At 45.2% G+C, this 27970-nt stretch overlaps 1 protein-coding gene across 2 annotated transcripts in view; it reads left to right on the forward strand.

The window, feature by feature from the left end:
- Window positions 1-4370: 4370 nt before the first annotated feature.
- Window positions 4371-27970, forward strand: part of LOC311116032 (myosin heavy chain, fast skeletal muscle-like) — a gene marked incomplete at both ends in the record, with an annotated part of 29576 nt that continues 5976 nt past the window's right edge. Inside the window, 31 exons of one of the 2 annotated variants that reach the window (XM_084191163.1) lie at window positions 4371-4586; window positions 4947-5093; window positions 5311-5467; window positions 10348-10375; window positions 10639-10747; window positions 10950-11042; window positions 11219-11279; window positions 11533-11631; window positions 12459-12562; window positions 12994-13132; window positions 16570-16688; window positions 16842-16991; window positions 17086-17256; window positions 17482-17785; window positions 18230-18294; window positions 18388-18475; window positions 18580-18697; window positions 18953-19076; window positions 19463-19599; window positions 23400-23655; window positions 23906-24148; window positions 24472-24648; window positions 24747-24892; window positions 25078-25168; window positions 25529-25918; window positions 26020-26146; window positions 26319-26437; window positions 26587-26783; window positions 26934-27117; window positions 27253-27418; window positions 27734-27858. In XM_084191163.1, the coding sequence (XP_084047289.1) occupies window positions 4371-4586; window positions 4947-5093; window positions 5311-5467; window positions 10348-10375; window positions 10639-10747; window positions 10950-11042; window positions 11219-11279; window positions 11533-11631; window positions 12459-12562; window positions 12994-13132; window positions 16570-16688; window positions 16842-16991; window positions 17086-17256; window positions 17482-17785; window positions 18230-18294; window positions 18388-18475; window positions 18580-18697; window positions 18953-19076; window positions 19463-19599; window positions 23400-23655; window positions 23906-24148; window positions 24472-24648; window positions 24747-24892; window positions 25078-25168; window positions 25529-25918; window positions 26020-26146; window positions 26319-26437; window positions 26587-26783; window positions 26934-27117; window positions 27253-27418; window positions 27734-27858 (4650 nt within the window). The remainder of the gene's footprint in view (window positions 4587-4946; window positions 5094-5310; window positions 5468-10347; window positions 10376-10638; window positions 10748-10949; window positions 11043-11218; window positions 11280-11532; window positions 11632-12458; window positions 12563-12993; window positions 13133-16569; window positions 16689-16841; window positions 16992-17085; window positions 17257-17481; window positions 17786-18229; window positions 18295-18387; window positions 18476-18579; window positions 18698-18952; window positions 19077-19462; window positions 19600-23399; window positions 23656-23905; window positions 24149-24471; window positions 24649-24746; window positions 24893-25077; window positions 25169-25528; window positions 25919-26019; window positions 26147-26318; window positions 26438-26586; window positions 26784-26933; window positions 27118-27252; window positions 27419-27733; window positions 27859-27970) is intronic. The other variant, XM_084191164.1, reaches the window with a different exon arrangement.

A 27970-nucleotide genomic window follows, 5' to 3' on the forward strand; every position in this document is an offset into this window, starting at 1 on the left:
AGAAATAAAAGCTGAAATAAATAATTATCTCTACTATCTGACATTTCACTTTCTTAAAATAAAGTGGCTTGTCCATTTTTACTAGGATTAAATGTCAGGAATTGTGAAAAACAGAGTTTAAATGTATTTGGCTAAGGTGTATGTAAACTTCCGACTTCAATATGCCTATTTAAGAACTCTGATTCCGGTCATTATTGAGATGATTGTGATATTAAAGTTGACTGTTATTATGACAGTTTGACATAAATCCCTCAGCAGAGGCTCCTATCATCAGGTCTTCAGTCGTCCCAGATATAACAGCTGCCATAGAGGTCAAGGCCATCAGGTCTTCAGTCGTCCCAGATATAACAGCTGCCATAGAGGTCAAGGCAATTACCACAACAGCAGTTAAACTGGACAACCTTCCACTCAACACCTTCTGGTCAACTCATTCCCAGGCAGACAGGAACACTTTCCTTTTCCCCCGTTATTTAAATCAATCTTCCAATTGTGTGAATGGATGTGAAGTGTTTCCCTTCTAGACATTGGTCATTGGCCTCGGGCCATCTAGTAGATTGGGCTGTCACTTGTCCTTGACTCTTCCAAAGGCTTGGCTAGGACGAGTCCCCTGCTCCCCCAGACCCAATGTGTGGGATTCCCAGTTATATTTATGTTCTCTGTGTGACATGCCTCACCTACTGTCGTTATTTACAGGTGCTAGATGTTAGAGTGGGACGGGGTTTTGCCATTAAATGCCCAGTATTTTCCCTGTGTCCGTGTACATGTTGGCATGCTCTGGGAGGATGAGAGCTGGGACGGTGTGGCCTAATCGCAATTCCATGAACAAGTTTGTGAGTCTAAAAATAAAGCGTTCCTAAAAGAAGCAGGCCATATCCTCTGGTGCACAGCTCAAATGGCAGCAGATCTGCCAACAAAGCAACGAAGCAATGCCAAACTACCTTAGAGATTGCTGTGGAAGCTGAATGTATTTCTGACACTGAACACGGCCATATTGGGCTCGTAACTCATCTGTTGCTTTGGTATGCTTCTTGGAACTCTGGCATCGACTGGATGGGATGAAATTGGAGTGTCAAGAACAGCTCAGCAGCTGGAGAAGTTCACTGACAGGAGGTAATACCTCTTGGAACATTTTGTACGTTTGTCCAAAGATCTGTAAAGCTTGCAAAAAAAAAACACAACAGCTCCCTATTTGATCCAAGTGTTTATCCTTGTACATTTCTGAGATAAATATTACATTTAGCCCTCCATTGACTTCACACTGCATGCTGAAAAGTGAAGACCTCATAACCGATACTGTAAACCACAGAGAGATCCGGTACAAGCCAGCACATTATTTTGACCTTATTAGTCGACCATGAGGTCCTCACATTGCTGACATTGGATTGGCCCCCATAATAGATTGACGGTGAGATCTGAATAAGATGTGAAGGATCCGAGTCCAGCTTGGTTTTTTTGTGGATCCATGCCACAGCGTGTGACATGTCGTATCCAGATATAGATGTGACTGGCTGTGACATTTTAATGGATTGAATCATGTTAAAAGTGCTGCAGGTGAACCAAGGCTTTTGGGCGTCTCAGGCAAACTCCTGTCTGTGATGATTAAACTACATTACGAGCCTGAGTTGTTGAAAGCACCATTAAAATGTCTTGGATCAAGAGTTAATGTCCGATCCTCCCAAGGCCCTGCCAAAATATGTTAAATATGTACAATGACAGTTTTATAATGTCAACTGTTTAATGACAGCTTCTACCCCCAAGCCATAAAACTCCTGAACAGCTAATCATGACTACCCGGACTATTTGCATTTACTTATCTATTTTTTACTTAACACTTTTTTTCTTCTCTTAAAACTGCATTGTTGGTTAAGGGCTTGTTAGTAAGCATTTCACTGTAAGGTCTACACCTATTTGTATTCGGCGCATGTGGCAAATAACATTTGATTTGATTTGATTTGACGTCTGGCAGTTAACAGTATCTCAGAGGCCTGCAACTCCTGTTCTGGACAGCCCATCCACATGGTATGCAGGCTCATATTACATCCCAGCACCATGTCCCTCAGATACAAAAACACAGGTCAGATATCATGCCAGATCTTTGCACATTAAAATAACTTGAATGTCATAAACTCTTAGTGTGCATGGTGTGAATGTTCTCTCCACCCACAAACATGCCAAGTTAATATCTTCTGTCTAATAACAGTGGCATCGGTGCCAGATTTAGGCTGTGTGGAAATGTTGGCAGATATACCAAACAATAAACCTTGGCTGACGTGAAGACGAGAGCACAGTCCAAGAAATGAAAAGGCGTTGATGGTCCTTCCAGATGGTCAGTCCAGTCCAGCCCCCTGCTCAACTAGTGCATTAAGCAGCTCCCCGCTATGGGGCTTCTTGTACTGATGTGCTGGGTGGACACTGCTCACAAAACAAGCAGGGTGTATTCAGGTGAAATGTTCTGAACGTTGCTAATAGAAATGTATTGAATAGAGCTGACATGATTATCTATTCTATCTGACAGACAGTCGTATCTATTCTTTAAAACACATTTCTGTCTGAACGTTCTGTATGGATTCACCCTATTGAACATTCATTTAGCTGCACCACATCAGACACAAAGAACAACTGTTTGAATGTAGAGGTTTTGAAACAGAAAAGATGTGATCGACATTGAAGGCTGTGAAATGTCTGACTTTAAAGAAGATCTTGCTCAGATACATGTATTAAAAATCATTTTAACCAACGTCTCTGCTGATGGTGGCTCCTTCACAAGTTGCTAGAGCTGTCTTTTAGAAAGATATTAAAACTGTGATGTGAAGGATTAATTAAAATGGAAATGGAAAGTAATCTGTTGCTTTATTGTAACTATCCCCTATTAATTTTATAGCAGTTTTATTAAAAACCAGCTGCTAAACGGTTAACTTCAGAGTGTAATAGAAGTTTGAAGCAGCTATATTGCTGTCAGAAATATGAGTGGATGAGATGATTGAAGCACTGTACTGATGTTATGTAAGCCTTAAGAATCCCACTGGATGGTTTTAGCCAACTGAAATGTGAGACCAATAAAAGCCCCTGCAGCATCTTCAATAGATCAGACTGGAGATAAATAACTACACAGTTGATTGAACACTTTGATGAAGCTGTAATTGAAAGCCTAAATATTTCTGTTCCAGCTTTTAAATATGTATTTAATATGGTTTCACCAGGGTGATAAATCACAAGCATGAGGTGACTGAGGACACAGTTCAGATGTGTTGACAAGTAAAATAGAAAAACATGGGTCAAAATACACATATTAAGTTGTTGATAAAGATTAATGTAACTGAACTAAATAAGGTCAGATTATTATGAAATGTTTTTAGTGGTAGTGGGGTAACATGGACTCCATTACAGTATTTGAGGTCAATGGTAGTAACATTGGAGTCAATCTGATAACTCAAACTTTTGATACTGTCATCATTATTAGTAATGACATCTCTTACTGATGTTAATTCAATTCAATTCAGAGACAAATATGACATTAAAAAGTCATGTAATGGGAGTGTTAGCGCTCCAGGAAGTTGGTGGCGCTAGTGAGACACAGAAATACAGAGGTCTCTCATCCCATCCATTTCCTTTACCAGAGTGGTCCATAATTAACTTTTGCTTGGTTGGCACTTTCAACCAGATATAAGCAGGCTGAGACCCCAGCATCCATTAGTCAGATCCCTTCCTTCTCTGTGGTAAGACTCTCCACCTCCTTAGATGTTTCCATTTGTATCATTTTTTTTGTGCTCAGCATCTGAGTCAGTAGCTAACTGCACTGTTGGAATTGACTTCTGGATTGACTTATTTACATGTCCCTTGTCAGATTTTACAATATGCAATCAAGTGGCATTCATTTAAAATGTTGTTTTTTGGGGAAAAAAAGGTTTTTGCTTTAAATGTGTTTTACTTCAAACCTGTAGCTTTTATTTAGGGTCAAATGTAGTGCTCCTGCTGTTTGTAAATTGAGGGGATGGTCTAGAATGTAACTGGGTTTTCAGGGGTTTTATTTGAATTCTTGACAGAATGTGTAGTAAAGTGAGTTGCCAATAGGAAAATGAATGTTACAAGTTGCACCTGTAGTTGAATTGGCCGTAATGATTGTGTTGAATGATGCCATTCAAACGTTTTTTGTGCGTATTCACAACACCCTAATGTTTCCCAGGGTCCTCCAAGAAGTACAAATTCATCTGTAGAAGGGGAAAAAGAAGGTGAGACATAGTTTGAGTCTTCATAAGAAAAGTGACAAATGTTCTGTGAGAGATACCACTCACAGCTCTGTTGACTGGGGATGAAGCACCACAGAGTCAATCATGTTTCTTGTCTCATCTCTTTCCTAGTGATCCGTCACCATGAGTACGGACGCGGAGATGCAAATCTACGGCAAGGCTGCCATATACCTCCGTAAGCCTGAGAAGGAGAGGATGGAGGCACAAACCGCACCGTTTGATTCAAAGAACGCCTGCTATGTGTCAGACACCAAGGAGCTGTACCTTAAGGGTCTGGTCACTGCAAGGGCTGATGGGAAGTGTACTGTAACAGTCACGCATCCTGACGGCACTAAGGAGGTAAGCCTGATTTGTGCAATTACTCCATTTCTTGAAATAAACATCAAAATTATCCAAACATGCCAACAGGCATAATGAAATCAGTAACAAAAGATAGATTGAGAAGGATTCCTCTGGTTTTTTTTGTAAGCAGAATATAACCTTCAAACACATACATTTTATCGCTGCTAATTAAACATGTATATGGACTAGTTAAGAATCACCATGTATGTGTCAGTGGGGATAACAAAGTAGTTGGATTAGATGGGGGTATGCAGTTAAAAATATATATTTAAAGATTGAACTCGTATTTAATGAGCAAAAAGCATTCAGTCATGTCCAGTTTGATCTGTGTATAATCTAGATTTCTGACTGTTTCAGGCAGGAAAAGAGTTCAAAGACGCAGACGTCTACCAGATGAACCCCCCTAAGTACGACAAGATTGAGGACATGGCCATGATGACCTACCTGAATGAAGCCTCTGTGTTGTATAACCTCAAAGAGCGTTATGCAGCATGGATGATCTATGTAAGATACCTGCATAAACATACACACACACACATACATGAACATGAGAAACACACACATACAGTACTACACATAAATGAATGGTAGAAACCAAAACATACCAATACAGTAGACCTACATTAGGATACCATAGTACACCTACATCCTCACATAAATCCAGGTAAAAGTCAATCTGATTGAGCTAATCCCCTAATTTAGTTGAATCCCTTTCATCCAGACCTACTCTGGGCTCTTCTGTGCCACGGTGAACCCCTACAAGTGGCTTCCTGTGTACGACATGGAGGTTGTCAACGCCTACAGAGGGAAGAAGAGGATGGAGGCTCCACCCCATATCTTCTCCGTCTCTGACAACGCCTTTCAGTTCATGCAGATTGGTACGAGCTCTCATGGATGGATGGATGGATGGATGGATGGATGGATGGATGGATGGATGGATGGATGGATGGATGGATGGATGGATGGATGGATGGATGGATGGATGGATGGATGGATGGATGGATGGATGGATGGATGGATGGATGGATGGATGGATGGATGGATGGATGGATGGATGGATGGATGGATGGATGGATGGATGGATGGATGGATGGATGTCCATAAGTGCATGTTTTATGTACCTTTATTTAATCAGGGAGTCACCATTGAGACCAGTGTCTCTTTTACAAGTGAGCCCTGCATATACAATTTAATAAAATACATCAAAATCAATTACAATATAAAACTAATAAAATACAGCACAACACATATTGAACAGACACACATTAATGTACACAATATACACAACAACACAGTCAACTACAACAACACATATTGAACAGACAAACATTAATATACACAACAACACAGTCAACTACAACAACACATTGTTCATCATCAGAATCCTCTTTCCGCTGTCTGAACTGCCCCGGGATTACTAACACATCTATTCTAAATGTATTTTGGATTCATCTTTCCAAACATGCGGGGCAAGAAATCTAAATGCTGGCGTCCCTAGCTATTTAGACACCAAAGGAGTCTCCAGAGTTATTAACCGACCCTGTGAACGGGGTTTTGGTAACTAGTCATTTTAAATCTTAACAGTGACGTTAGGTCAGTCGGAAGCTTGTGGAGCAGGGCTTTGTAAACAAATAGAGCGTAACGATGTGATCAACGTGACATCAAAGAGGTCCAGGCGACCTTTTGGTAAAGAACACAGAGATGAGTAATACAACGGTCTCCTGTGATAAAACGAAGGGCATTATGGTAAAGAACACAGAGATGACTAATACAACGGTCTCCTGTGATAAAACGAAGGGCATTATGGTAAAGAACACAGAGATGAGTAATACAACGGTCTCCTGTGATAAAACGAAGGGCATTATGGTAAAGAACACAGAGATGAGTAATACAACGGTCTCCTGTGATAAAACGAAGGGCGTTATGGTAAAGAACACAGAGATGAGTAATACAACGGTCTCCTGTGATAAAACGAAGGGCATTATGGTAAAGAACACAGAGATGAGTAATACAACGGTCTCCTGTGATAAAACGAAGGGCATTATGGTAAAGAACACAGAGATGAGTAATACAACTGTCTCCTGTGATAAAACGAAGGGCATTATGGTAAAGAACACAGAGATGACTAATACAACGGTCTCCTGTGATAAAACGAAGGGCATTATGGTAAAGAACACAGTGATGAGTAATACAACGGTCTCCTGTGATAAAAATGAAGGGCATTATGGTAAAGAACACAGAGATGAGTAATAAAACTGTCTCCTGTGATAAAACGAAGGGCATTATGGTAAAGAACACAGAGATGAGTAATACAACGGTCTCCTGTGATAAAACGAAGGGCATTATGGTAAAGAACACAGAGATGAGTAATACAACGGTCTCCTGTGATAAAACGAAGGGCATTATGGTAAAGAACACAGAGATGACTAATAAAACTGTCTCCTGTGATAAAAATGAATCATGGCGTTATGAAAAACGGCCTCCATGAGTTTAAGAGTAGTGGTAGCTGAACTTTGATAAATACTATCAGCATAATCAGGAACAGGTAGAAAGGCTGATAAATACTATCACCATAATCAGGAACAGGTAGAAAGGCTGACTGCACAATCTGCTTCCTGCTGACTAGAGAGAGACAAGAAAATATCTGTTTCTGAAAAAAAATGCCCACTTTAAACCTTAGTTTCTCAATAAAGGTCATTCGTATCAATTTTAATAGATTGAAGATATGGGTTACTGAGCCAGCAATGCGGGGGGCAGCACACTTGAGCAGACCCGGCTCCAATTGGTCAGCCCCTGTGGATATCTAGGTATCTATAGAAAGTAAGGCATCAAGGACTTATTTTTCTGTGATTTACTGAAATGCAAAATCTTGACTACCGTTTTCAATCTGCAAAATTCCTGAATCAGCGTTCAGCCCACTCTTAGAGATACAAGGGTTAGATGCTCTTTCAAAAAAAGATAGCCAGCTGAAATAAAAAGACGATTAAATGCATTAATGATAGCATTTTTGTCCGTAACGGGGCCAGAGTCTGAATGAATTTGTTGGGTCAGAGAGGAGGAATTGCAACCCTTTAGAGATTTGACAGTTTTCCAGAATTTTGCCGGGTTCCCATTAAAATCAGAAAGAGTATTTACAAAATAATCAGATTTAGCTTTCTTGGTCAGTCTTACACATTGAGTCCTCAGTTGTCTAAAATATTACCAATCCGGGCCTAAGCCTGTGTTCCTGGCCTTGACCAAGGCAACAATTCTCTTATGAATGACTTCAGATGAATCAGTTTTGAAGGGGCCATGATTATCTACAATAGTATTGAAGATATTTGGAAAAAAGCTTGAAGACAAATCAGGTTCAGGGTTAGCTGAGATACAGTCAAGGTCACTCAATTATAGATCATGTAAAAAAAAGCTTGTTCACTAACGTTTTTTAAGTGCCTCTTAGTGATTACACGAGGCTTAGATGTACACATTTTCACATCTCTGACACAGACAACTGGGTAACGGTCACAAAAATCCTGTGGGAAAACCCCACCAGCAACATATTCATCTGGCGTTATTGTCAAAATAAGATAAATCAGGGTAGATTTTGCGATGGATCTTTAGGATTTGGCTGTGTAAGCTCAGTTATCAGCTGAGACAGGTTTAGCTCAGAGCAAATATCTTTCAGCGTATCTGACACTGGTGACCTCCAGTCAATAAAATCATCATAGATAGTTCAGAATGACCATACTTAGATACTAATTGAGATAAATTGTTAAGAGCACATGAGAGAGCCGAGGGGGGGTGATGAACTCCCATTAGTGTCAGCTGGTTATTATGACCAAGGCCCACGTTAAGAACGAGACAATCAAACTGCTTAGGGACAGAGGTAGCAAAAGATACAGAAACATTTAAATTGTCCTATGTTAATATGGAGTTGTCGTTCCTCACTGTCTTGGCATTACCGTAAGCTTCCAGCAGAGGGTTAGCTGCGTTGATCAGATTCTTAACATTTACATTTACATTTACGTCATTTAGCAGACGCTCTTAACCAGAGCGACTTACAAATTGGTGCATTCACCCTATAGCCAGTGGGATAACCACTTTACAATTGTTTTATTTTAAATATTATTATTTTTTTAGGGGGGGGGGGGGGGGGTAGAAGGATTACTTTATCCTATCCCAGGTATTCCTTAAAGAGGTGGGGTTTCAAATGTCTCCGGAAGGTGGTGAGTGACTCCGCTGTCCTGGCGTCGTGAGGGAGCTTGTTCCACCATTGGGGTGCCAGAGCAGCGAACAGTTTTGACTGGGCTGAGCGGGAACTATGCTTCCGCAGAGGAAGGGGAGCCAGCAGGCCAGAGGTGGATGAACGCAATGCCCTCGTTTGGGTGTAGGGACTGATCAGAGCCTGAAGGTACAGAGGTGACGTTCCCCTCACAGCTCCATAGGCAAGCACCATGGTCTTGTAACAGATGCGAGCTTCAACTGGAAGCCAGTGGAGTGTGCGGAGGAGCGGGGTGACGTGAGAGAACTTGGGAAGGTTGAACACCAGACGGGCTGCAGCATTCTGGATGAGTTGTAGGGGTTTAATGGCACAGGCAGGGAGCCCAGCCAACAGCGAGTTGCAGTAATCCAGACGGGAGATGACAAGTGCCTGGATTAGGACCTGTGCCGCTTCCTGTGTAAGGCAGGGTCGTACTCTCAGAATGTTGTAGAGCATGAACCTGCAGGATCGGGTCACCGCCTTGATGTTAGCGGAGAACGACAGGGTGTTGTCCAGGGTCACGCCAAGGCTCTTCGCACTCTGGGAGGAGGACACAACGGAGTTGTCAACCGTGATGGCGAGATCATGGAACGGGCAGTCCTTCCCCGGGAGGAAGAGCAGCTCCGTCTTGCCAAGGTTCAGCTTGAGGTGGTGATCCGTCATCCATACTGATATGTCTGCCAGACATGCAGAGATGCGATTCGCCACCTGGTTATCAGAAGGGGGAAAGGAGAAGATTAGTTGTGTATCGTCAGCGTAGCAATGATAGGAGAGGCCATGTGAGGATATGACAGAGCCAAGTGACTTGGTGTATAGGGAGAATAGGAGAGGGCCTAGAACTGAGCCCTGGGGGACACCAGTGGTGAGAGCACGTGGTGCGGAGACAGCTTCTCGCCACGCCACTTGGTAGGAGCGACCGGTCAGGTAGGACGCAATCCAGGAGTGAGCCGCGCCGGAGATGCCCAGCTCGGAGAGGGTGGAGAGGAGGATCTGATGGTTCACAGTATCAAAGGCAGCAGACAGGTCTAGAAGGACAAGAGCAGAGGCCACTGGTGGAGACAAACACAAGTTGCTCAGAAACTGGTAAAGTGGTCAAGTTAGTTTTCTCGATTGCTTGAACACTTTTCTTGAAACAGGATTCACAGGTGGAATAAAAGTTTTACACAGCCAAGAAAACTGAAATGAGTTTAAAAGCCACAACCTTCCTGCATTTTGCTGGGGTCTACTTCCTTCTTGGATCTCAAAGTCCATAAGTGGTTATGGATGGATTAATGGATGGATTAATGGATGGATTGATGGATGGATTGATGGATGCATGGATGGATGGAAGTTAAAATATGCTTTAGAGAGTTATCTACTGTTTTCTAGTCTAGGCTGGAACAGTTTGCTGGTAATATCTGATTTCAGTAACCTTGAATGAAAAATGTTCCTAAATGAAATTCATGATGATGCTATGAATTCAATAATGTACCCAGAATGTTGCTCGAGTATGATAAGCAATATGTTTTTTGGTTACAGACCAGGAGAACCAGTCCGTCCTGATTACGTGAGTTGTGTACTAAAAATCTCACTTGAGAAAGTGTTTCTGCTGCAATATGTTGGGTCACTTGGGTGTGATGAAAATATATGACATAATGAATGGATTAGGCTATGCATAATAAGAAGTTGATGAGTGGGAATATTTGTTAATTATTTACTTATGTAAGAAACCAGGTCAACAGTGTATTTTTCAATGCTATTTCTTAGTGAAAACCAATCTGACATTCAAACATGTGACTAAAACCCCTCTTTCTCTGTTATATTAACCAGTGGAGAATCCGGTGCAGGAAAGACTGTCAACACCAAGCGTGTCATCCAGTACTTCGCCACCATTGCAGTTTCTGGTGCCAAGAAGGAAGCAGAGCCAGGCAAAATGCAGGTAGGTTTTACCTTTCTAACACATTTCAGTTTGGTGGGCTGTGTTCAAGCGATTGAGAAAAACTAACTTTACCAGTTTATGAGCAACCGTGTAGATTCCCACGGGGGACTAGTATGAAAATGTATGCACTCACTACTGTAAGTCGCTCTGGATAAGAGTGTCTGCTAAATGACTAAAATGTAAATGTGTTTGTCTCAATCAGGGGTCTCTTGAGGATCAGATCATTGCAGCTAACCCTCTGCTGGAGGCTTACGGTAATGCCAAGACAGTGAGGAACGACAACTCGTCTCGCTTTGTAAGTATGAAGGGCATACTGTGAAAGTTACCTTAGATTGGAAACATTTATTTCAGTAGTTCCCTTTTGTTATATCAATAGATGTCCAACATTCTGTAACATTTAAAGGGGTCTATCAAGGTAAAACTATAGATTTATTTAGTTGACCTATTTCTAACCCCCATGCTCTACTATAGGGTAAATTCATCAGGATTCACTTCCAAGGTAGCAAACTGGCTAAAGCTGACATTGAGACCTGTGAGTTGATTTTGATTTTTTTTCAATGCTTTACTAAATTCACACAGATTTTTTTTGGGAGATCATAATTATCTAATTATCTAATTATCTCTCTCTCTCTCTCTCTCTCTCTCTCTCTCTCTCTCTCTCTCTCTCTCTCTCTCTCTCTCTCTCTCTCTCTCTCTCGCTCTCTCTCTCTCTCTCTCTCTCTCTCTCTCTCTCTCGCTCTCTCGCTCTCTCTCTTTGTGCCAATCTCTCTCTCTTTCTCTCTCAGACCTGCTAGAGAAGTCCAGAGTGTCCTTCCAGCTTCCCGATGAGAGAGGCTACCACATCTTCTTCCAGATGATGACCAATCATAAACCTGAGATCGTTGGTATGGCAAAGAGTTTCAGAGGACATGTTTCCCCTTAAAAAAATGTCCACAGTCCGGACTATTAATAGTATTACAATGAGTACATCCAATGTAACAAGGCATCTAGATATGGATTAGGTATTTAAGAAAGTAATGCACTGTGATTAGGTTTGCAAATGGAGGGTATTTTACTGGAAACTTTTCCAAGTTTACCAGTAAACTACCAGCATTTTGGTATCTTTCAAGGATTTTATGTAAAACATCCAGTGGCCCTTTTGGGTGTTTCAGATTATCCCAGGGGTCTGTAATTATCTCTGGCCCTCTGTGTGGCCTTATCACAAGTAAAATATGAAACAATTATTAATATAATATGATTTTAAAATAGAAAATAGAATGACAAATCTGTAAAACATTATCCTAAATATAAACCATGAACTTAGTGAATACCATTGGTGTTTAATATCAGGGTTTCAGCATGAAATGTAATTATTCAATTTATTTTTACAAAATCTGATTCATTTTACTATGTCAATATGTATTGGTTGTCAATATTTTGGCATCAAACTGGTGGCAGTTGGAATAGTTGGAAGAGACGTATATATGAATACATTTTTAAAAAGTTATTAAAGTATATTTTACCAAAGTTACGATAGATTGCGATGGATTTTCTGCTAATTACCAAAATTACTGAACATTCCGGTAACTTTGATCAATTAACGATAGTTTTGAAACCTTAACAGTGATATAGTTGAGTCCATCTATTGAGTAAAGGAAGGAGAGATACTGTAAAGGTAGGACAGCACAATTCTAAGAGATTTAACTGACAAGACATTCTCCATTGTCCATAGAAATGGCGCTCATCACCACCAACCCCTACGACTTCCCCATGTGCAGCCAGGGTCAGATCACTGTGGCCAGCATCAACGACAAGGAAGAGCTGGATGCCACAGACGTGAGTCAAACAAAGGGTTAACCAAACTCTAGATATGGAATGGGTAGAACCACCATACACACTGAATGCACTGTTCAATTCCAACTTGGAAACAGCTGGGAATTTTCATGTAATTTTTTGTCAGATTCTAAATGCCTTGTTTTAGTTAGGCATGTGCCTCAAGGCATTCTTCATGACTTCACACTTCACCTTGAGGCACACACATGTAAGACATCCACAAGAGAGGGCCACTAAGTGCCCTGTGAAACTGTGGAAAACTCCTTTTGTACTGTCATCTACTAGTGTTGGCCAAGCGTAATCATGTGGCTCTGTGAAAGCCAGTCAAATATATCCATCCCATTTGTTCTGGTGAGAGCACAGAACTGTAGTGTACTGTAAGTGAGCAAACTACCGTTCAGTTCATCACTGTTGTACTTCCTGTCAAATACCAGGATGCCATTACAATCCTGGGCTTCAATAATGATGAGAAGATGAGCATCTACAAGCTGACAGGAGCTGTATTGCACCATGGCAACTTGAAATTCAAGCAGAAACAGCGTGAGGAGCAGGCCGAGCCAGACGGCACAGAGGGTGAGTCCCACTCATAGATATACAATATGTAAAGCATTAGTCCCATTCCCAGTCCCACTCATAGATATACAATATGTAAATAATTTGTCCCATTCCCAGTCCCACTCATAGATATACAATATGTAAAGCATTAGTCCCAGTCCCACTCATAGATATACAATATGTAAAGCATTAGTCCCATTCCCAGTCCCACTCATAGATATACAATATGTAAAGAATTTGTCCCATTCCAAGTCCCAAAAATAGATATACATAATGTAAAGCATTAGTCCCATTCCCAGTCCCACTCATAGATATACAATATGTAAGACAGACAGCGCCTCATCAAAGTCCGTGTCACACCCTGGTTCTGGGACTCATTATGTTGAGCCAGGGTGTGTGCAGTCTATGTGGTTTTGTTCTATGTTGGGTGTCTAGGTTGTTGTTTTCTATGTTTGGTCGATGACTCCCAATCGGAGGTAACGAGTGTCAGCTGTCGGCTCGTTATCTCTGATTGGGAGCCATATTTATACTGTGTGTTTTCACCTTGGGGTTGGGGGTTTTTGTTCCATGTTTCTGTCAGTGTTACAAAGGACTTCACTATCGTCATTTGTTGTTTTTTCGTGGTTGCTTTATTAAATAAAGTCATCATGTTCACTCCACGCGCTGCGTATTGGTCCGCTTCTTCAGACGATCGTGACAGAAAAACCCACCATAGAAGGACCAAGCAGCGTATCCAGGAACACCCGCAGGAGAGAACGCTGGTGGATGTCCTCCTCGGCTGGGGACATATTACGCAGGAGGAGGCCGTCCGGTACCGGAGGGCGATGACGGGGGAGAACCTGGCAGGAGAGGAGCAACGGCGTCGGCAGGACCATCGTCGGAGGGACGAGAGGCAACCCCAAAAAGTTTTTGGGGGGGGGCACATGGCTTGGGCGGCTGGGCAGCAGGAGGCTGCCACAGGGAGATGTGGAGAGAAGGCTATCGGATTACGGGAGCCATTGGCGAGTAGAGGAAGGGAAGTTGTTGCGGCACGGCGTGAGAGACTGATGTGTGGTACCAGTCCGGTCCGGCCCGTTCCTGATCCCCAGTTAAAGCCAGTGGTGTGTGTTCCCAGTACGGACCGGCCTGTTCCTACTCCACGCATCAAGCCCACGGTGTGCGTCGCCAGCCCAGCCCGGCCTGTTCCTGCCACACGTACTAAGCCTACGGTGTACGTCGCCAGCCCGACCCGGCCTGTTCCTGCCACTCGCACCAAACCTACGGTGCGCGTCGCCAGCCCGGTCCGGCCTGTTCCTGCCACCCGCACCAAGTCTACGGTGTGCGTCGCCAGCCCGGTCCGGCCTGTTCCTGCCACCCGCACCAAGTCTACGGTGTGCGTCGCCAGCCCAGCCCGGCCTGTTCCTGCCACCCGCACCAAGCCTACGGTGTGCGTCGCCGGCCCGACCCGGCCTGTTCCTGCCACTCGCACCGAACCTACGGTGCGCGTCGCCAGCCCGGTCCGGCCTGTTCCTGCCACCCGCACCAAGTCTACGGTGTGCGTCGCCAGCCCAGCCTGGCCTGTTCCTGCTCCCCGCACTAGCCCTGAGATGCGTGTCCTCAGCCCGGGACCACCAGTTCCGGCACCACGCACTAGGCCTTATGTGCGTCCCCAGGGTCCAGCATGCCCTGTTGCTTCTCCCCGCACTAGCCCTGAGATGCGTGTCCTCAGCCCGGGACCACCAGTTCCGGCACCACGCACCAGGCCTATAGTGCGTCTCGGCCGGCCAGAGTCTGCCGTCTGCCCAACGGCGCCTGAACTGCCCGTCTGCCCAACGGCGCCTGAACTGCCCGCCTGCCCAACGGCGCTTGAACTGCCCGTCTGCCCAACGGCGCCTGAACTGCCTGTCTGCCCAACGCCGTCTGAACTGTCCGTCTGCCAAGCGCTGCATAAGCCGCCCGTCTGTCATGAGCCTTCAGAGCCGTCCGCCAGACCGGAGCCGCTAAAGCCTTCCGCCAGACAGGATCAGCCAGAGCCTTCCGCCAGACAGGATCAGCCAGAGCCTTCCGCCAGACAGGATCAGCCAGAGCCTTCCGCCAGACAGGATCAGCCAGAGCCTTCCGCCAGACAGGATCAGCCAGAGCCTTCTGCCAGACAGGATCAGCCAGAGCCTTCCGCCAGACAGGATCAGCCAGAGCCTTCCGCCAGACCGGATCAGCCAGAGCCTTCCGCCAGACAGGATCAGCCAGAGCCGTCGGCCAGACAGGATCAGCCAGATCCGTCAGCCAGCCATGAGCAGCCAGATCCGTCAGCCAGCCATGAGCAGCCAGATCCGTCGGCCAGCCATGAGCAGCCAGATCCGTCAGCCAGCCATGAGCAGCCAGATCCGTCGGCCAGCCATGAGCAGCCAGATCCGTCGGCCAGCCATGAGCAGCCAGATCCGTCGGCCAGCCATGAGCAGCCAGATCCGTCAGCCAGCCATGAGCAGCCAGATCCGTCAGCCAGCCATGAGCAGCCAGATCCTTCAGCCAGCCATGAGCCGTTCAGCCAGGATCCGCCAGAGCCGTCCAGCCAGGATCCGCCAGAGCCAGCCAGCCAGGATCCGCCATTGAGTCAGGTGCTGCCCCTTATTCTGGTGCTGCCCCTTAGTCCGGTACTGCCCCTTAGCCTGGTGCTGCCCCTTAGTCCGGTGCTGCCCCTTATCCTGGTGCTGCTCCTTATCCTGGTGCTGCTCCTTATCCTGGTGCTGCCCCTTAGTCCGGTGCTGGCCCTTAATCTAGTGGGGCTAAGGTGGAGGGTGGTCATTTGGAGGAACCTACGTAAGCGGGTAGTGACTATGGTGGGGTGGTGGTCTAGGCCGGAGCCAGAACCGCCACCGAGGAGGTATGCCCGCCCAGCCCTCCCCTGTTTGGGGGTTTTGAGGCGCGGTCGCAGTCCGCGCCTTTAGGGGGGGGTACTGTCACACCCTGGTTCTGGGACTCATTATGTTGAGCCAGGGTGTGTGCAGTCTATGTGGTTTTGTTCTATGTTGGGTGTCTAGGTTGTTGTTTTCTATGTTTGGTCGATGACTCCCAATCGGAGGTAACGAGTGTCAGCTGTCGGCTCGTTATCTCTGATTGGGAGCCATATTTATACTGTGTGTTTTCACCTTGGGGTTGGGGGTTTTTGTTCCATGTTTCTGTCAGTGTTACAGAGGACTTCACTATCGTCATTTGTTGTTTTTTCGTGGTTGCTTTATTAAATAAAGTCATCATGTTCACTCCACGCGCTGCGTATTGGTCCGCTTCTTCAGACGATCGTGACAGTCCGGCAGGAGATCATTTATGGAGACCAAATTCCAACCTCCAGAAATGATTTGAAATTATCAATGTGGGTTCAACGAACCCACAGAAAACACTGCCAAATCCTTTTGTCAGTGTGACATCAGAATCAAGTGATCTTGTGTTCCTGAGTCTGTTGTTGTTGGTTCTCTCTCCAGTGGCTGATAAAATCGGCTACCTGCTGGGCCTGAACTCAGCTGAGATGTTGAAGGCCCTCTGCTACCCCAGAGTGAAGGTCGGCAACGAGTATGTGACCAAGGGACAGACTGTGCCTCAGGTAAGGTGGCCAAACACAGCATCTACCATTTTCTGAGCACCAGAAATATTTAGGTGATTAGTGCGTTGCTTGTTTTGAATAGTAATTTCTTCTCACCTTCTCACTATACATGGTCAATGTCTCATGTATTCATTTGAGGTATTATCATTGCAGGTTAATAACTCAGTCTCGGCTCTGGCCAAGTCCATCTATGAGAGGATGTTCTTGTGGATGGTCATCCGTATCAACGAGATGTTGGACACCAAGAATCCAAGGCAGTTCTATATCGGTGTGCTTGACATTGCTGGGTTTGAGATCTTTGATGTGAGTATGAGACCAGAACAAGACAATTAGTTGTGATTGAGAGGGATTACAGCCCTGTATGATGAAATGATCCCTTTTGAAATTCCATCAACAGTACAACAGCATGGAGCAGCTGTGCATCAACTTCACCAATGAGAAACTGCAACAGTTTTTCAACCACACCATGTTCGTCCTTGAACAAGAGGAGTACAAGAAGGAGGGAATCGTCTGGGCCTTCATTGACTTTGGCATGGACTTGGCTGCCTGCATTGAGCTTATTGAGAAGGTAAACTGTCTGTCAGGATTGTAATGGACCTCAACAGCAAAAGCTCATAGAGAGCGCTGTGTGAGATATTATCACAGTGGTACAAGGTATCTGACTGTTGAGAACTCTGTATCCTATTATGTGCCCCTAAATGAAGATACTCTGATAATAGCGTTCTTGCTAAAGGAATATATGTGATCCTAAATGTAAATATCACTAATTTGATATACATCTCTTTTCGTAAAGCCATTGGGTATCTTCTCCATCCTTGAAGAGGAGTGCATGTTCCCCAAGGCTTCAGACACTTCCTTCAAGAACAAGCTGTATGACCAGCATCTTGGGAAAAACAAGGCGTTTGAGAAGCCCAAGCCTGCTAAAGGCAAGGCAGAGGCCCACTTCTCCCTGGTGCACTACGCCGGCACGGTGGACTACAACATCACTGGCTGGCTGGACAAGAACAAGGACCCCCTGAACGACTCAGTTCTTCAGCTGTATGGGAAGTCCTCAGTCAAACTTATGGCTACCCTGTATGTCGCTGCCCCACCTGAGGGTAAGACTAGCATCATATTAAAACTCCTTTAAAGGGTTAATCTGCTGTTGCTACATTTACATTTCTTGAATTTGTTCTGGATTTGGGGACTGTGAAAAGACCCCTGGTGGCATGTCTGGTGGAGTAAGTGTGTGTGTCAGAGCTGTGTGTAAGTTGACTATGCAAACAATTTGGGATTTTCAACATATTAATGTTTCTTATAAAAAGAAGAAGTGATGCAGTCAGTCTCTCCTCAACCCTTAGCCAAGAGGGACTGGCATGCATAGTATTTATATGAGCCCTCTGATTACAATGAAGAGCAAGACGTGCCGCTCTGTTAATGTACTCATACAATAGGTGTTATTTTACACAATCTCATTGGCAGCATTTGCATTAAGATAAGTGTGAAGTTAACCTGACATTCTCTAATTTAGAATCATATATCACTTTTCCCCATTTTAACAGATACAACCAAGAAAGGAGGCAAGAAGAAGGGTGGTTCCATGCAGACTGTGTCCTCCCAGTTCAGGGTGAGCTTTTAAAATGTGTATATTCAGGCTTTCTAAAGGTGCATTGATTATCAGAAATGATCTCTGAGAAAATGGTTTGTAACCCTCTTACAGGAGAACTTGGGCAAGCTGATGACCAACTTGAGGAGCACTCATCCTCACTTTGTGCGCTGCCTGATCCCCAACGAGACAAAGACTCCAGGTACAAGAAATATTGAGTTAAATATGACATATTATCAGTACAGTATCAGTGACCTTAAAGAACCAATCTTTAACCTGTTAATGAGACTTGGTTTGTGTTTCCAGGTCTGATGGAGAACTTCCTGGTTATCCACCAGCTCAGGTGTAATGGTGTTCTAGAAGGTATCAGGATCTGCAGAAAGGGCTTCCCCAGCAGAATCATCTATGCTGACTTCAAGCAGAGGTACACACACACAAACACAAAACAATTCCTGCATGTACGCACACACACACACAGAATCACACACACACACAATCACACACGCACACAATCACACACACACACACACACACACAAACAGACAGACACACAGAAATATATTCTCTAAGGGTTTTCCCAACATCAGAATAGCCTTCTCTTTAACGTAATATAACCAACCTATTATAACTTGACGTTTGTTAAATTTCTACCACATGTTAAACATGTCTCCTCATTCAGGTACAAAGTACTGAATGCCAGTGTCATCCCCGAGGGCCAGTTCATGGACAACAAGAAGGCTTCTGAGAAGCTGCTTGGGTCCATTGATGTGAATCATGAGGATTACAAGTTTGGACACACCAAGGTCAGTCAAATACCTCCAGCAAAAGCTAACAATAAAACACAACCTCAATGATAATATAAATTCTAACCATTCAATGTCTCTCCAGTTGATCTATCCATCTTTTCGTTATTTCTTAAGAATTTGAAAAAATCTCAATTAATTATCATGTGCATTGTGTCAGAGTGGTGTGGCTGCAGTTATCTGTATCAGTGTACATTATTCATCTACAACTGTAAAATAACTTACAACTTATAAACAACCTATCCCATGGTTTGTTTGTAAGCACTGCAATGTTTATGTTGGTGAAATCAATCTAGTGGCGTTGTTCCTCTCTTTTGATTCAACCCTTTCTATCTGTCACCATCTGACAGAGGTTCCATAATTGACCATGTTTACCTGTGTCTCAGGTGTTCTTCAAAGCTGGTCTGCTGGGTGTCCTTGAGGAGATGAGAGATGAGAAGCTGGCCTCTCTGGTCGGCATGGTCCAGGCTCTCAGCCGTGGATTCCTCATGAGGAGAGAGTTCACCAAGATGATGGAGAGGAGGTGAGGAATAGTAGACAACTTGGCAAAGAATTCTGTCAACCACCTGTATGTAAAGCATTATGATTACAGACTGTATATGCTGTGAGTTGTTCACTATGAGAAAGTGTGTTATAGCAGCAGTTTGGGATTTAACAAGCTGTTCAATTGTTATTTAAATTTGTGATATTTACCCATTCATTCTTGAAGAATATGACTCCTCCTGATCTTAGCATTACCTGTCAGTCCTTTCATCTAGAGAGCTGTCTATAAATGTAAGTGGGGTTACATTTCCCTAGCCCAATTCCTCAGCTGTATGCAAAAAGTGGCATTGGTCCCCGTTTTGTTATTCTTTGAATCCCAGAACGTAGCTTTAAAGTCCTACCCCAGTCTCCTTTTCACCTCATTAAACACCTGATTTACTTAACAAAAGGCACATCTCATTAGGTGCTCCAGGTATCCTCATGGCATGGCACAAGTGAGGGGTGGGGCTTTCCTCTTTTGTTCTCTATTGCTCCTCTATTGTTCCTCAAGCAAGGGGGGAGGCCGATGACATCACAAAGCCAACATCAGACATTTACATTTTACATTTACATCATTTAGCAGACGCTCTTATCCAGAGCGACTTACACATTGGTGCATTCAACTTATGATAGCAAGTGGGACAACCACTTTTTTTCTTCTTTTTTTTAATGGGGGGGTGGGGGAGGGGGGGGGGTAGAAGGATTACTTTATCCTATCCCAGGTATTCCTTAAAGAGGTGGGGTTTCAAGTGTCTCCAGAAGGTGTTCAGTGACTCCGCTGTCCTGGCGTCGTGAGGGAGCTTGTTCCACCATTGGGGTGCCAGAGCAGCAAATAGCTTTGACTGGGCTGAGCGGGTGACTGGGCTGAGGGGGTGTAGGGTCTGAACAGAGCCTGAAGGTAAGGAGGTGCCGTTCCCCTCACAGCTCCGTAGGCAAGCACCATGGTCTTGTAGTAGATGTGAGCCTCAACTGGAAGCCAGTGGAGTGTGCGGAGGAGCGGGGTGACATGAGAGAACTTGGGAAGGTCGAACACCAGACGGGCTGCGGCGTTCTGGATAAGTTGTAGGGGTTTAATGGCACAGGCAGGGAGCCCAGCCAACAGTGAGTTGCAGTAATCCAGACGGGAGATGACAAGTGCCTGGATTAGGACCTGTGCCACTTTCTGTGTAAGGTAGGGTCGTACTCTGCGAATGTTGTGGAGCATGAACCTGCAGGATCGGGTCACCGCTTTGATGTTAGCAGAGAACGACAGGGTGTTGTCCAGGGTCACGCAAGGCTCTTTGCACTCTGGGAGGAGGACACAATGGAGTTGTCAACCGTGATGGCAAGATCATGGAGCGGGTAGTCCTTCCCAGGGAGGAAGAGCAGCTGCGTCTTGCCGACGTTCAGCTTGAGGTGGTGATCCGACATCCACACTGATATGTCTGCCAGACATGCAGAGATGCGATTCGCCACCTGGTTATCAGAAGGGGGAAAGGAGAAAATTAGTTGTGTGTAGTCTGCGTAGCAATGATAGGAGAGACCATGTGAGGATATGACAGAGCCAAGTGACTTGGTGTATAGAGAGAAAAGGAGAGGGCCTAGAACTGAGCCCTGGGGGACACCAGTGGTGAGAGCACGTGGTGCGGAGACAGATTCTCGCCACGCCACCTGGTAGGAGCGACCTGTCAGGTAGGACGCAATCCAAGAGTGAGCAGCGCCGGAGATGTCCAACTCGGAGAGGGTGGAGAGGGGGATCTGATGGTTCACAGTATCAAAGGCAGCAGATAGGTCTAGAAGGATAAGAGCAGAGGAGAGAGAGTTAGCTTTAGCAGTGCGGAGAGCCTCCGTGACACAGAGAAGAGCAGTCTCAGTTGAATGACCAGTCTTGAAACCTGACTGGTTTGGATCAAGAAGGTCATTCTGAGAGAGATAGCAGGAGAGTTGACTAGAGACGGCACGCTCAAGAGTTTTGGAGAGAAAAGAAAGAAGGGATACTGGTCTGTAGTTGTTGACATCGGAGGGATCGAGTGTAGGTTTTTTGAGGAGGGGTGCAACTCTCGCTCTCTTGAAGACTGAAGGGACATGGCCAGCGGTCAAGGATGAGTTGATGAGCAAGGTGAGGTAAGGGAGAAGGTCTCTGGAAATGGTCTGGAGAAGAGAGGAGGGGATAGGGTCAAGCGGGCAGGTTGTTGGGCGTCCGGCCGTCACAAGTCGCAAGATTTCATCTGGAGAGAGAGGGGAGAAAGAAGTCAAAGCATAGGGTAGGGCAGTGTGAGCAGGACCAGCGGTGTCATTTGACTTAATAAATGGGGATCGGATGTCGTCAACCTTCTTTTCAAAATAGTTGACGAAGTCATCCACAGAGAGGGAGGAGGGAGGGGGAGGAGGATTCAGCAGGGAGGAGAATGTGGCAAAGAGCTTCCTAGGGTTAGAGGCAGAGGCTTGAAATTTAGTGGTAGAAAGTGGCTTTAGCAGCGGAAACAGAAGAAGAGAATGTAGAGAGGCGGGAGTGAAAAGATGACAGGTCCGCAGGGAGTCTAGTTTTCCTCCATTTCCGCTCGGCTGCCCGAAGCCCTCTTTTGTGAGCTCACAATGAGTTGTCAAGCCACGGAGCAGGAGGGGAGGACCGAGCCGGCCGGGAGGATAGGGGACATAGAGAGTCAAAAGATGCAGAAAGGGAGGAGAGGAGGGTTGAGGAGGCACAATCAGGAGATCAGAGGGAGAAGGATTTAGCAGAGGGAAGAGATGATAGGATGGAAGAGGAGAGAGTAGTGGGAGAGAGAGAGTGAAGGTTGCGACGGCACATTATCATCTGAGTAGGGGCAGAGTGAGTAGTGTTGGAGGAGAGCGAGAGAGAAAAGGATACAAAGTAGTGGTCGGAGACTTGGAGGGGAGTTGCAGTGAGATTAGTAGAAGAACAGCATCTAGTAAAGATGAGGTCAAGCGTATTGCCTGACTTATGAGTAGGGGGGGACGGTGAGAGGTTGAGGTCAAAAGAGGAAAGGAGTGGAAAGAAGGAGGCAGAGAGAAATTAGTCAAAGGCAGACGAAGGGAGGTTAACGTCACCCAGAACTGTGAGGGATGAGCCATCCTCAGGAAAGGAACTTATCAAGGCGTCAAGCTCATTGATGAACTCTCCAAGGGAACCTGGCGGGCGATAAATGACAAGGATGTTAAGCTTGAATGGGCTAGTGACTGTGACAGCATGGCATTCAAATGAGGAGATAGACAGATGGGTCAGGGGAAAAAGAGAGAATGTCCACTTTAGAGAGATGAGGATTCCTGTGCCACCGCCGCGCCGACCAGATGCTCTCGGGGTATGCGAGAACACATGGTTAGACGAGGAAAGAGCAGTAGGAGTGTTTTCTGTGGTAATCCATGTTTCCGTCAGCGCCAAGAAGTCGAGGGACTGGAGGGTAGCATAGGCTGAGATGAACTCTGCCTTGTTGGCCGCAGAATGGAAGTTCCAGAGGCTGCCAGAGACCTGGAACTCCACTTGAAAAGCCACCATCAGACCAACTCCTTGAAGTTTCTTTGAAGTCTGCAGTTCACACTATTTTCTTCAAAATGTATATTTTTACCCTTTAGTGTGTGTACTTTACTGTATTTATACTTGGGATATCGCTTTTCCACAGGAAAAGTTCTAAAATCACTGGAGGAGATCTTTAAGCATGCCACTCACCATGTCACTCACCATGTCACTCACCATGTCACTCACCATGCCACTCACCATGCCACTCACCATGCCACTCACCATGCCACTCACCATGCCACTCACCATGCCACTCACCATGCCACTCCATCCTTTCTGTCGACCAGAGATTCTGTCTTCACCATCCAGTACAACATCCGCTCATTCATGAATGTGAAAACCTGGCCATGGATGAAGGTGTACTTCAAGATCAAGCCCCTGCTGAAGAGTGCTGAGACTGAGAAGGAGCTGGCCAACATGAAGGAGAACTATGAGAAGATGCAGACGGACCTGGCCAAGGCTCTGGCCAAGAAGAAGGAGTTGGAGGAGAAGATGGTGGCCATGGTGCAGGAGAAGAATGACCTGGCACTTCAAGTCGCAGCTGTGAGTGAGCAACGACACTCATTAGAGCACATTTACACACACATGAAAAAAGACACGAACACAATCACACACACATCTGCACATGTGAACACACGCACACTTTGGCAATCTCAAAAAAATGTATTGCCCATGGTATATATTTATATTTCACACATTTAAATTGATTTGCACTGACCTATTTGACCAAACTAAGTTTATATTTTGATACACAAAGAGAGGCCAATGATATTTTCTCCTGCTCTGGAACCAGGATTCAGAGAATCTGAACGATGCTGAGGAAAGGTGCGAGGGGCTCATCAAGAGCAAGATCCAGCTGGAGGCCAAACTCAAAGAGACGACCGAGAGGCTGGAGGATGAGGAGGAGATGAATGCTGAGTTGACTGCCAAGAAGAGGAAGCTGGAGGATGAGTGCTCTGAGCTGAAGAAGGACATTGATGACCTGGAGCTCACCCTGGCCAAAGTGGAGAAGGAGAAGCACGCCACTGAAAACAAGGTTTCGTAGACAGTCTAACCAAACAATAATCTAAACAATAATCTACTCAAAACAGAAAAGGAATTCAAGTTTTTTTGTGGGTGCTGTAAAAACTAAGACACAAAATAGTGGAATTTCATTTGTGGGGTAATCCACACATTCATTACATGTTCTGTTCCCCCCTCGTTTATGACTTCCCCTCAATACACCGGAATGAAGTACAGTGCCATCTAGTGTTGAATCTATAGTACAGCACTTGTTGAAACACTTCTAATATTAATTAAACTAAATCTCCCCTTCATGGTGAAGTGACCAAAGACTAATTTTGTTGTTGCCGTTTTCAGGTTAAAAACCTGACAGAGGAGATGGCGTCTGTGGATGAGAGTGTTGCCAAGCTGACCAAGGAGAAGAAAGCCCTCCAAGAGGCCCACCAGCAGACACTGGACGACCTGCAGGCAGAGGAGGACAAAGTCAACACTCTGACCAAGGCCAAGACCAAGCTGGAACAGCAAGTGGACGACGTGAGTGGAGTTTGACATTTTGGCCATGATAGTATGTAAGATGATATTATCTTCAATTGTTTAGATTTGACCAATATATGTGTATTTTTATCTTGTAGCTTGAGGGTTCTCTGGAGCAAGAGAAGAAGCTCCGTATGGACCTTGAGAGAGCCAAGAGAAAGCTGGAGGGAGATCTGAAACTGGCCCAGGAGTCCATAATGGACCTGGAGAATGACAAGCAGCAGTCTGATGAGAAAATCAAGAAGTAAACACAAATCAATTACCACAGTATTACCTGCCATCTTGATCAAAATAATGGCTGTTATTGGCTCATTCTTGTAATTATTAATTTGTATGTGATTCTTAAAAGCAAAGAGAATGGTAATATAGGCTCCCTTTACACTATCTAACCAAATCAAACTTTGCAATCAATGTGTTTGTGTTTGTTAGGAAGGAGTTTGAGACCACCCAGCTCCTCAGCAAGATTGAGGATGAGCAGTCTCTGGGAGCTCAGCTGCAGAAGAAGATCAAGGAACTCCAGGTACAGTACAGGATCTAAGCTCCTGTACAGGAAAGCACACACCTGAATCATTTCCTGAAAAAAACGGACACATTTCTTCTGGTAGCACACATTCTATCTGGAAGCTTCTGACGGCTCAGTAAGATGGAAGATGGTGCTTCATGATGGTGCTTCTTTCTATGGAAAGATGGTGCTTCTTACCGGTGTTAGTTCCGCCCTTGGGACACTGTCTAATGAATATAGTAAATATGTTAGTGTAACTGGCTATGTATTAACACATTTATGCTAAATATACTGTACATACTATTATTATGTAGTGAGGTTCAATTGTTTCAACTGTATTGTAGTGTTCATCCCCCCTGATCCTGCCACCTCTTCTAGGCCCGTATTGAGGAGCTGGAGGAGGAAATTGAGGCTGAGCGTGCTGCCAGGGCTAAGGTTGAGAAACAGAGGGCCGATCTCTCCAGGGAACTTGAGGAGATCAGCGAGAGGCTGGAGGAGGCCGGAGGCGCCACTGCTGCTCAGATTGAGATGAACAAGAAGCGCGAGGCTGAGTTCCAGAAGCTGCGTCGTGATCTTGAAGAGTCCACCCTGCAGCACGAGGCCACAGCCGCCGCTCTGCGCAAGAAGCAGGCCGACAGTGTGGCTGAGCTCGGGGAGCAGATCGACAACCTGCAGCGTGTCAAGCAGAAGCTGGAGAAGGAGAAGAGTGAGTACAAGATGGAGATTGATGACCTCTCCAGCAACATGGAGGCTGTCGCCAAGGCTAAGGTGAGTAGTGATGTTTTGGTCAAGCAGTGTTGAGGAGGGTCAGCTACATTACCATTCAAGTAAACTGAAGTTGACAGGAGTCCCATATGTTTCACTAACAGGGCAATCTGGAGAAGATGTGCCGTACTCTTGAGGACCAGCTGAGCGAGATCAAGACTAAGAATGATGAGAATGCTCGCCAGGTCAACGACATCAGCGGACAGAGGGCCAGACTCCTGACAGAAAATGGTACCATCAACAATGAACAACAAACCAATGTAGCACACTTCAGTAGTAAACAATAACAAGTGTTGGGGCTGTAAATCCAGTCCACATAGTTTCTGCCCTACAATACCTCAAATACATTTTCAATCTTAGAGAACAGAGACCCCATTAACAAGAGGTCACTCTTTCCCTGCAGGTGAGTTTGGCCGCCAGCTGGAGGAGAAGGAAGCCCTGGTGTCTCAGCTGACCAGAGGCAAACAGGCCTTCACCCAGCAGGTAGAGGAACTGAAGAGGCAGATTGAGGAGGAGGTCAAGGTAAGGGACACAAAATGGAAACTACCCACCACAATTTAGAGCTCTATATACATATAGACGGTGACTACGCCACCCTCAGAGACTTCTACTGCCATTTGTTTTACTCTCTATCTAATCTCTCTTTGTCTTTGTCTTTCTTTCTTTCTCAGGCTAAAAATGCACTGGCCCACGGTGTCCAGTCTGCCCGCCATGACTGTGACCTCCTGAGAGAGCAGTTTGAGGAGGAACAGGAGGCCAAGGCAGAGCTGCAGCGCGGCATGTCTAAGGCCAACAGTGAGGTGGCTCAGTGGAGGACTAAGTATGAAACTGATGCCATCCAGCGCACAGAGGAGCTGGAGGAGGCCAAGTGAGTTGCACGCAGTTGCAAAAACTCAAATAAATGGTGTGGATGGTGAGGGTGATAGGGGGCTCTGAGAAAATGTTATGTCAATATGTAGTGCAACATTTGTTTCACAACAAATTGCTCACCATAACACCACCTTCTGTTGTCCAACAGGAAGAAACTGGCCCAGCGTCTGCAGGAGGCTGAGGAGACCATTGAGGCGACCAACTCAAAGTGCGCCTCCCTGGAGAAGACCAAGCAGAGACTGCAGGGAGAGGTGGAGGACCTCATGATTGACGTTGAGAGAGCCAACGCAATGGCCGCCAACCTTGACAAGAAGCAGAGGAACTTTGACAAGGTGAACATTTATAAACGTCACTCTAGGTGATATTTTCTGTCTGCTATTTGATCAGTTGTAGTATAATTGTAGCATATTTTTGATTCAGAACCCTCCATCAATGAGTTCTAATGAAAATCCCATGTATTTCCCTAGGTTCTGGCAGAGTGGAAGCAGAAGTATGAGGAGGGTCAGGCTGAGCTGGAAGGAGCTCAGAAGGAGGCTCGCTCTATGAGCACTGAACTCTTCAAGATGAAGAACTCCTACGAGGAGGCTCTGGATCATCTGGAGACTCTGAAGAGAGAGAACAAGAACCTGCAACGTGAGCATTTGACAGCAGTTATATTTGACTGATGTTTGACTAGTGTTTGAAAATGGAATTCACTGTAATCATCAACATTATATCAAAATTACTATTAAACCGTCTCATGTAAAGTATAAAATATACTTTTTGGGAACATGTCATTGGTATTCCTTTGAACCACCCAAGGATGTGGGGGGCAATTAGATTAGCAAGACAGTATGAAGTGCTGTTAATTAATTAACTGTTATTATGATTCAATATAAACTTCAGTGCACTGGTGATGTCCGCTGAAAATCTCCCAAGTCTAAACAGCTCCTGTGTTTGTGTGTGCAGAGGAGATCTCTGACCTGACTGAGCAGATCGGAGAGACTGGCAAGAGCATCCATGAGCTGGAGAAGGCTAAGAAGACCGTGGAGACAGAGAAGTCTGAGATCCAGACCGCTCTGGAGGAGGCTGAGGTACAAACTACAGCTGTTTGATAGGAAAAGCAGTGTTACACTAGCCAATGCCAGCTACAGTCTAATGCTCCCCTTTATTGGTGTTTATTGTAGTCATTTATACAGTATGTAA

Source organism: Coregonus lavaretus (genome assembly GCF_964263955.1).
Source record: "Coregonus lavaretus genome assembly, contig: HAP1_SCAFFOLD_386, whole genome shotgun sequence".
NCBI classification, from domain to species: domain Eukaryota; kingdom Metazoa; phylum Chordata; class Actinopteri; order Salmoniformes; family Salmonidae; genus Coregonus; species Coregonus lavaretus.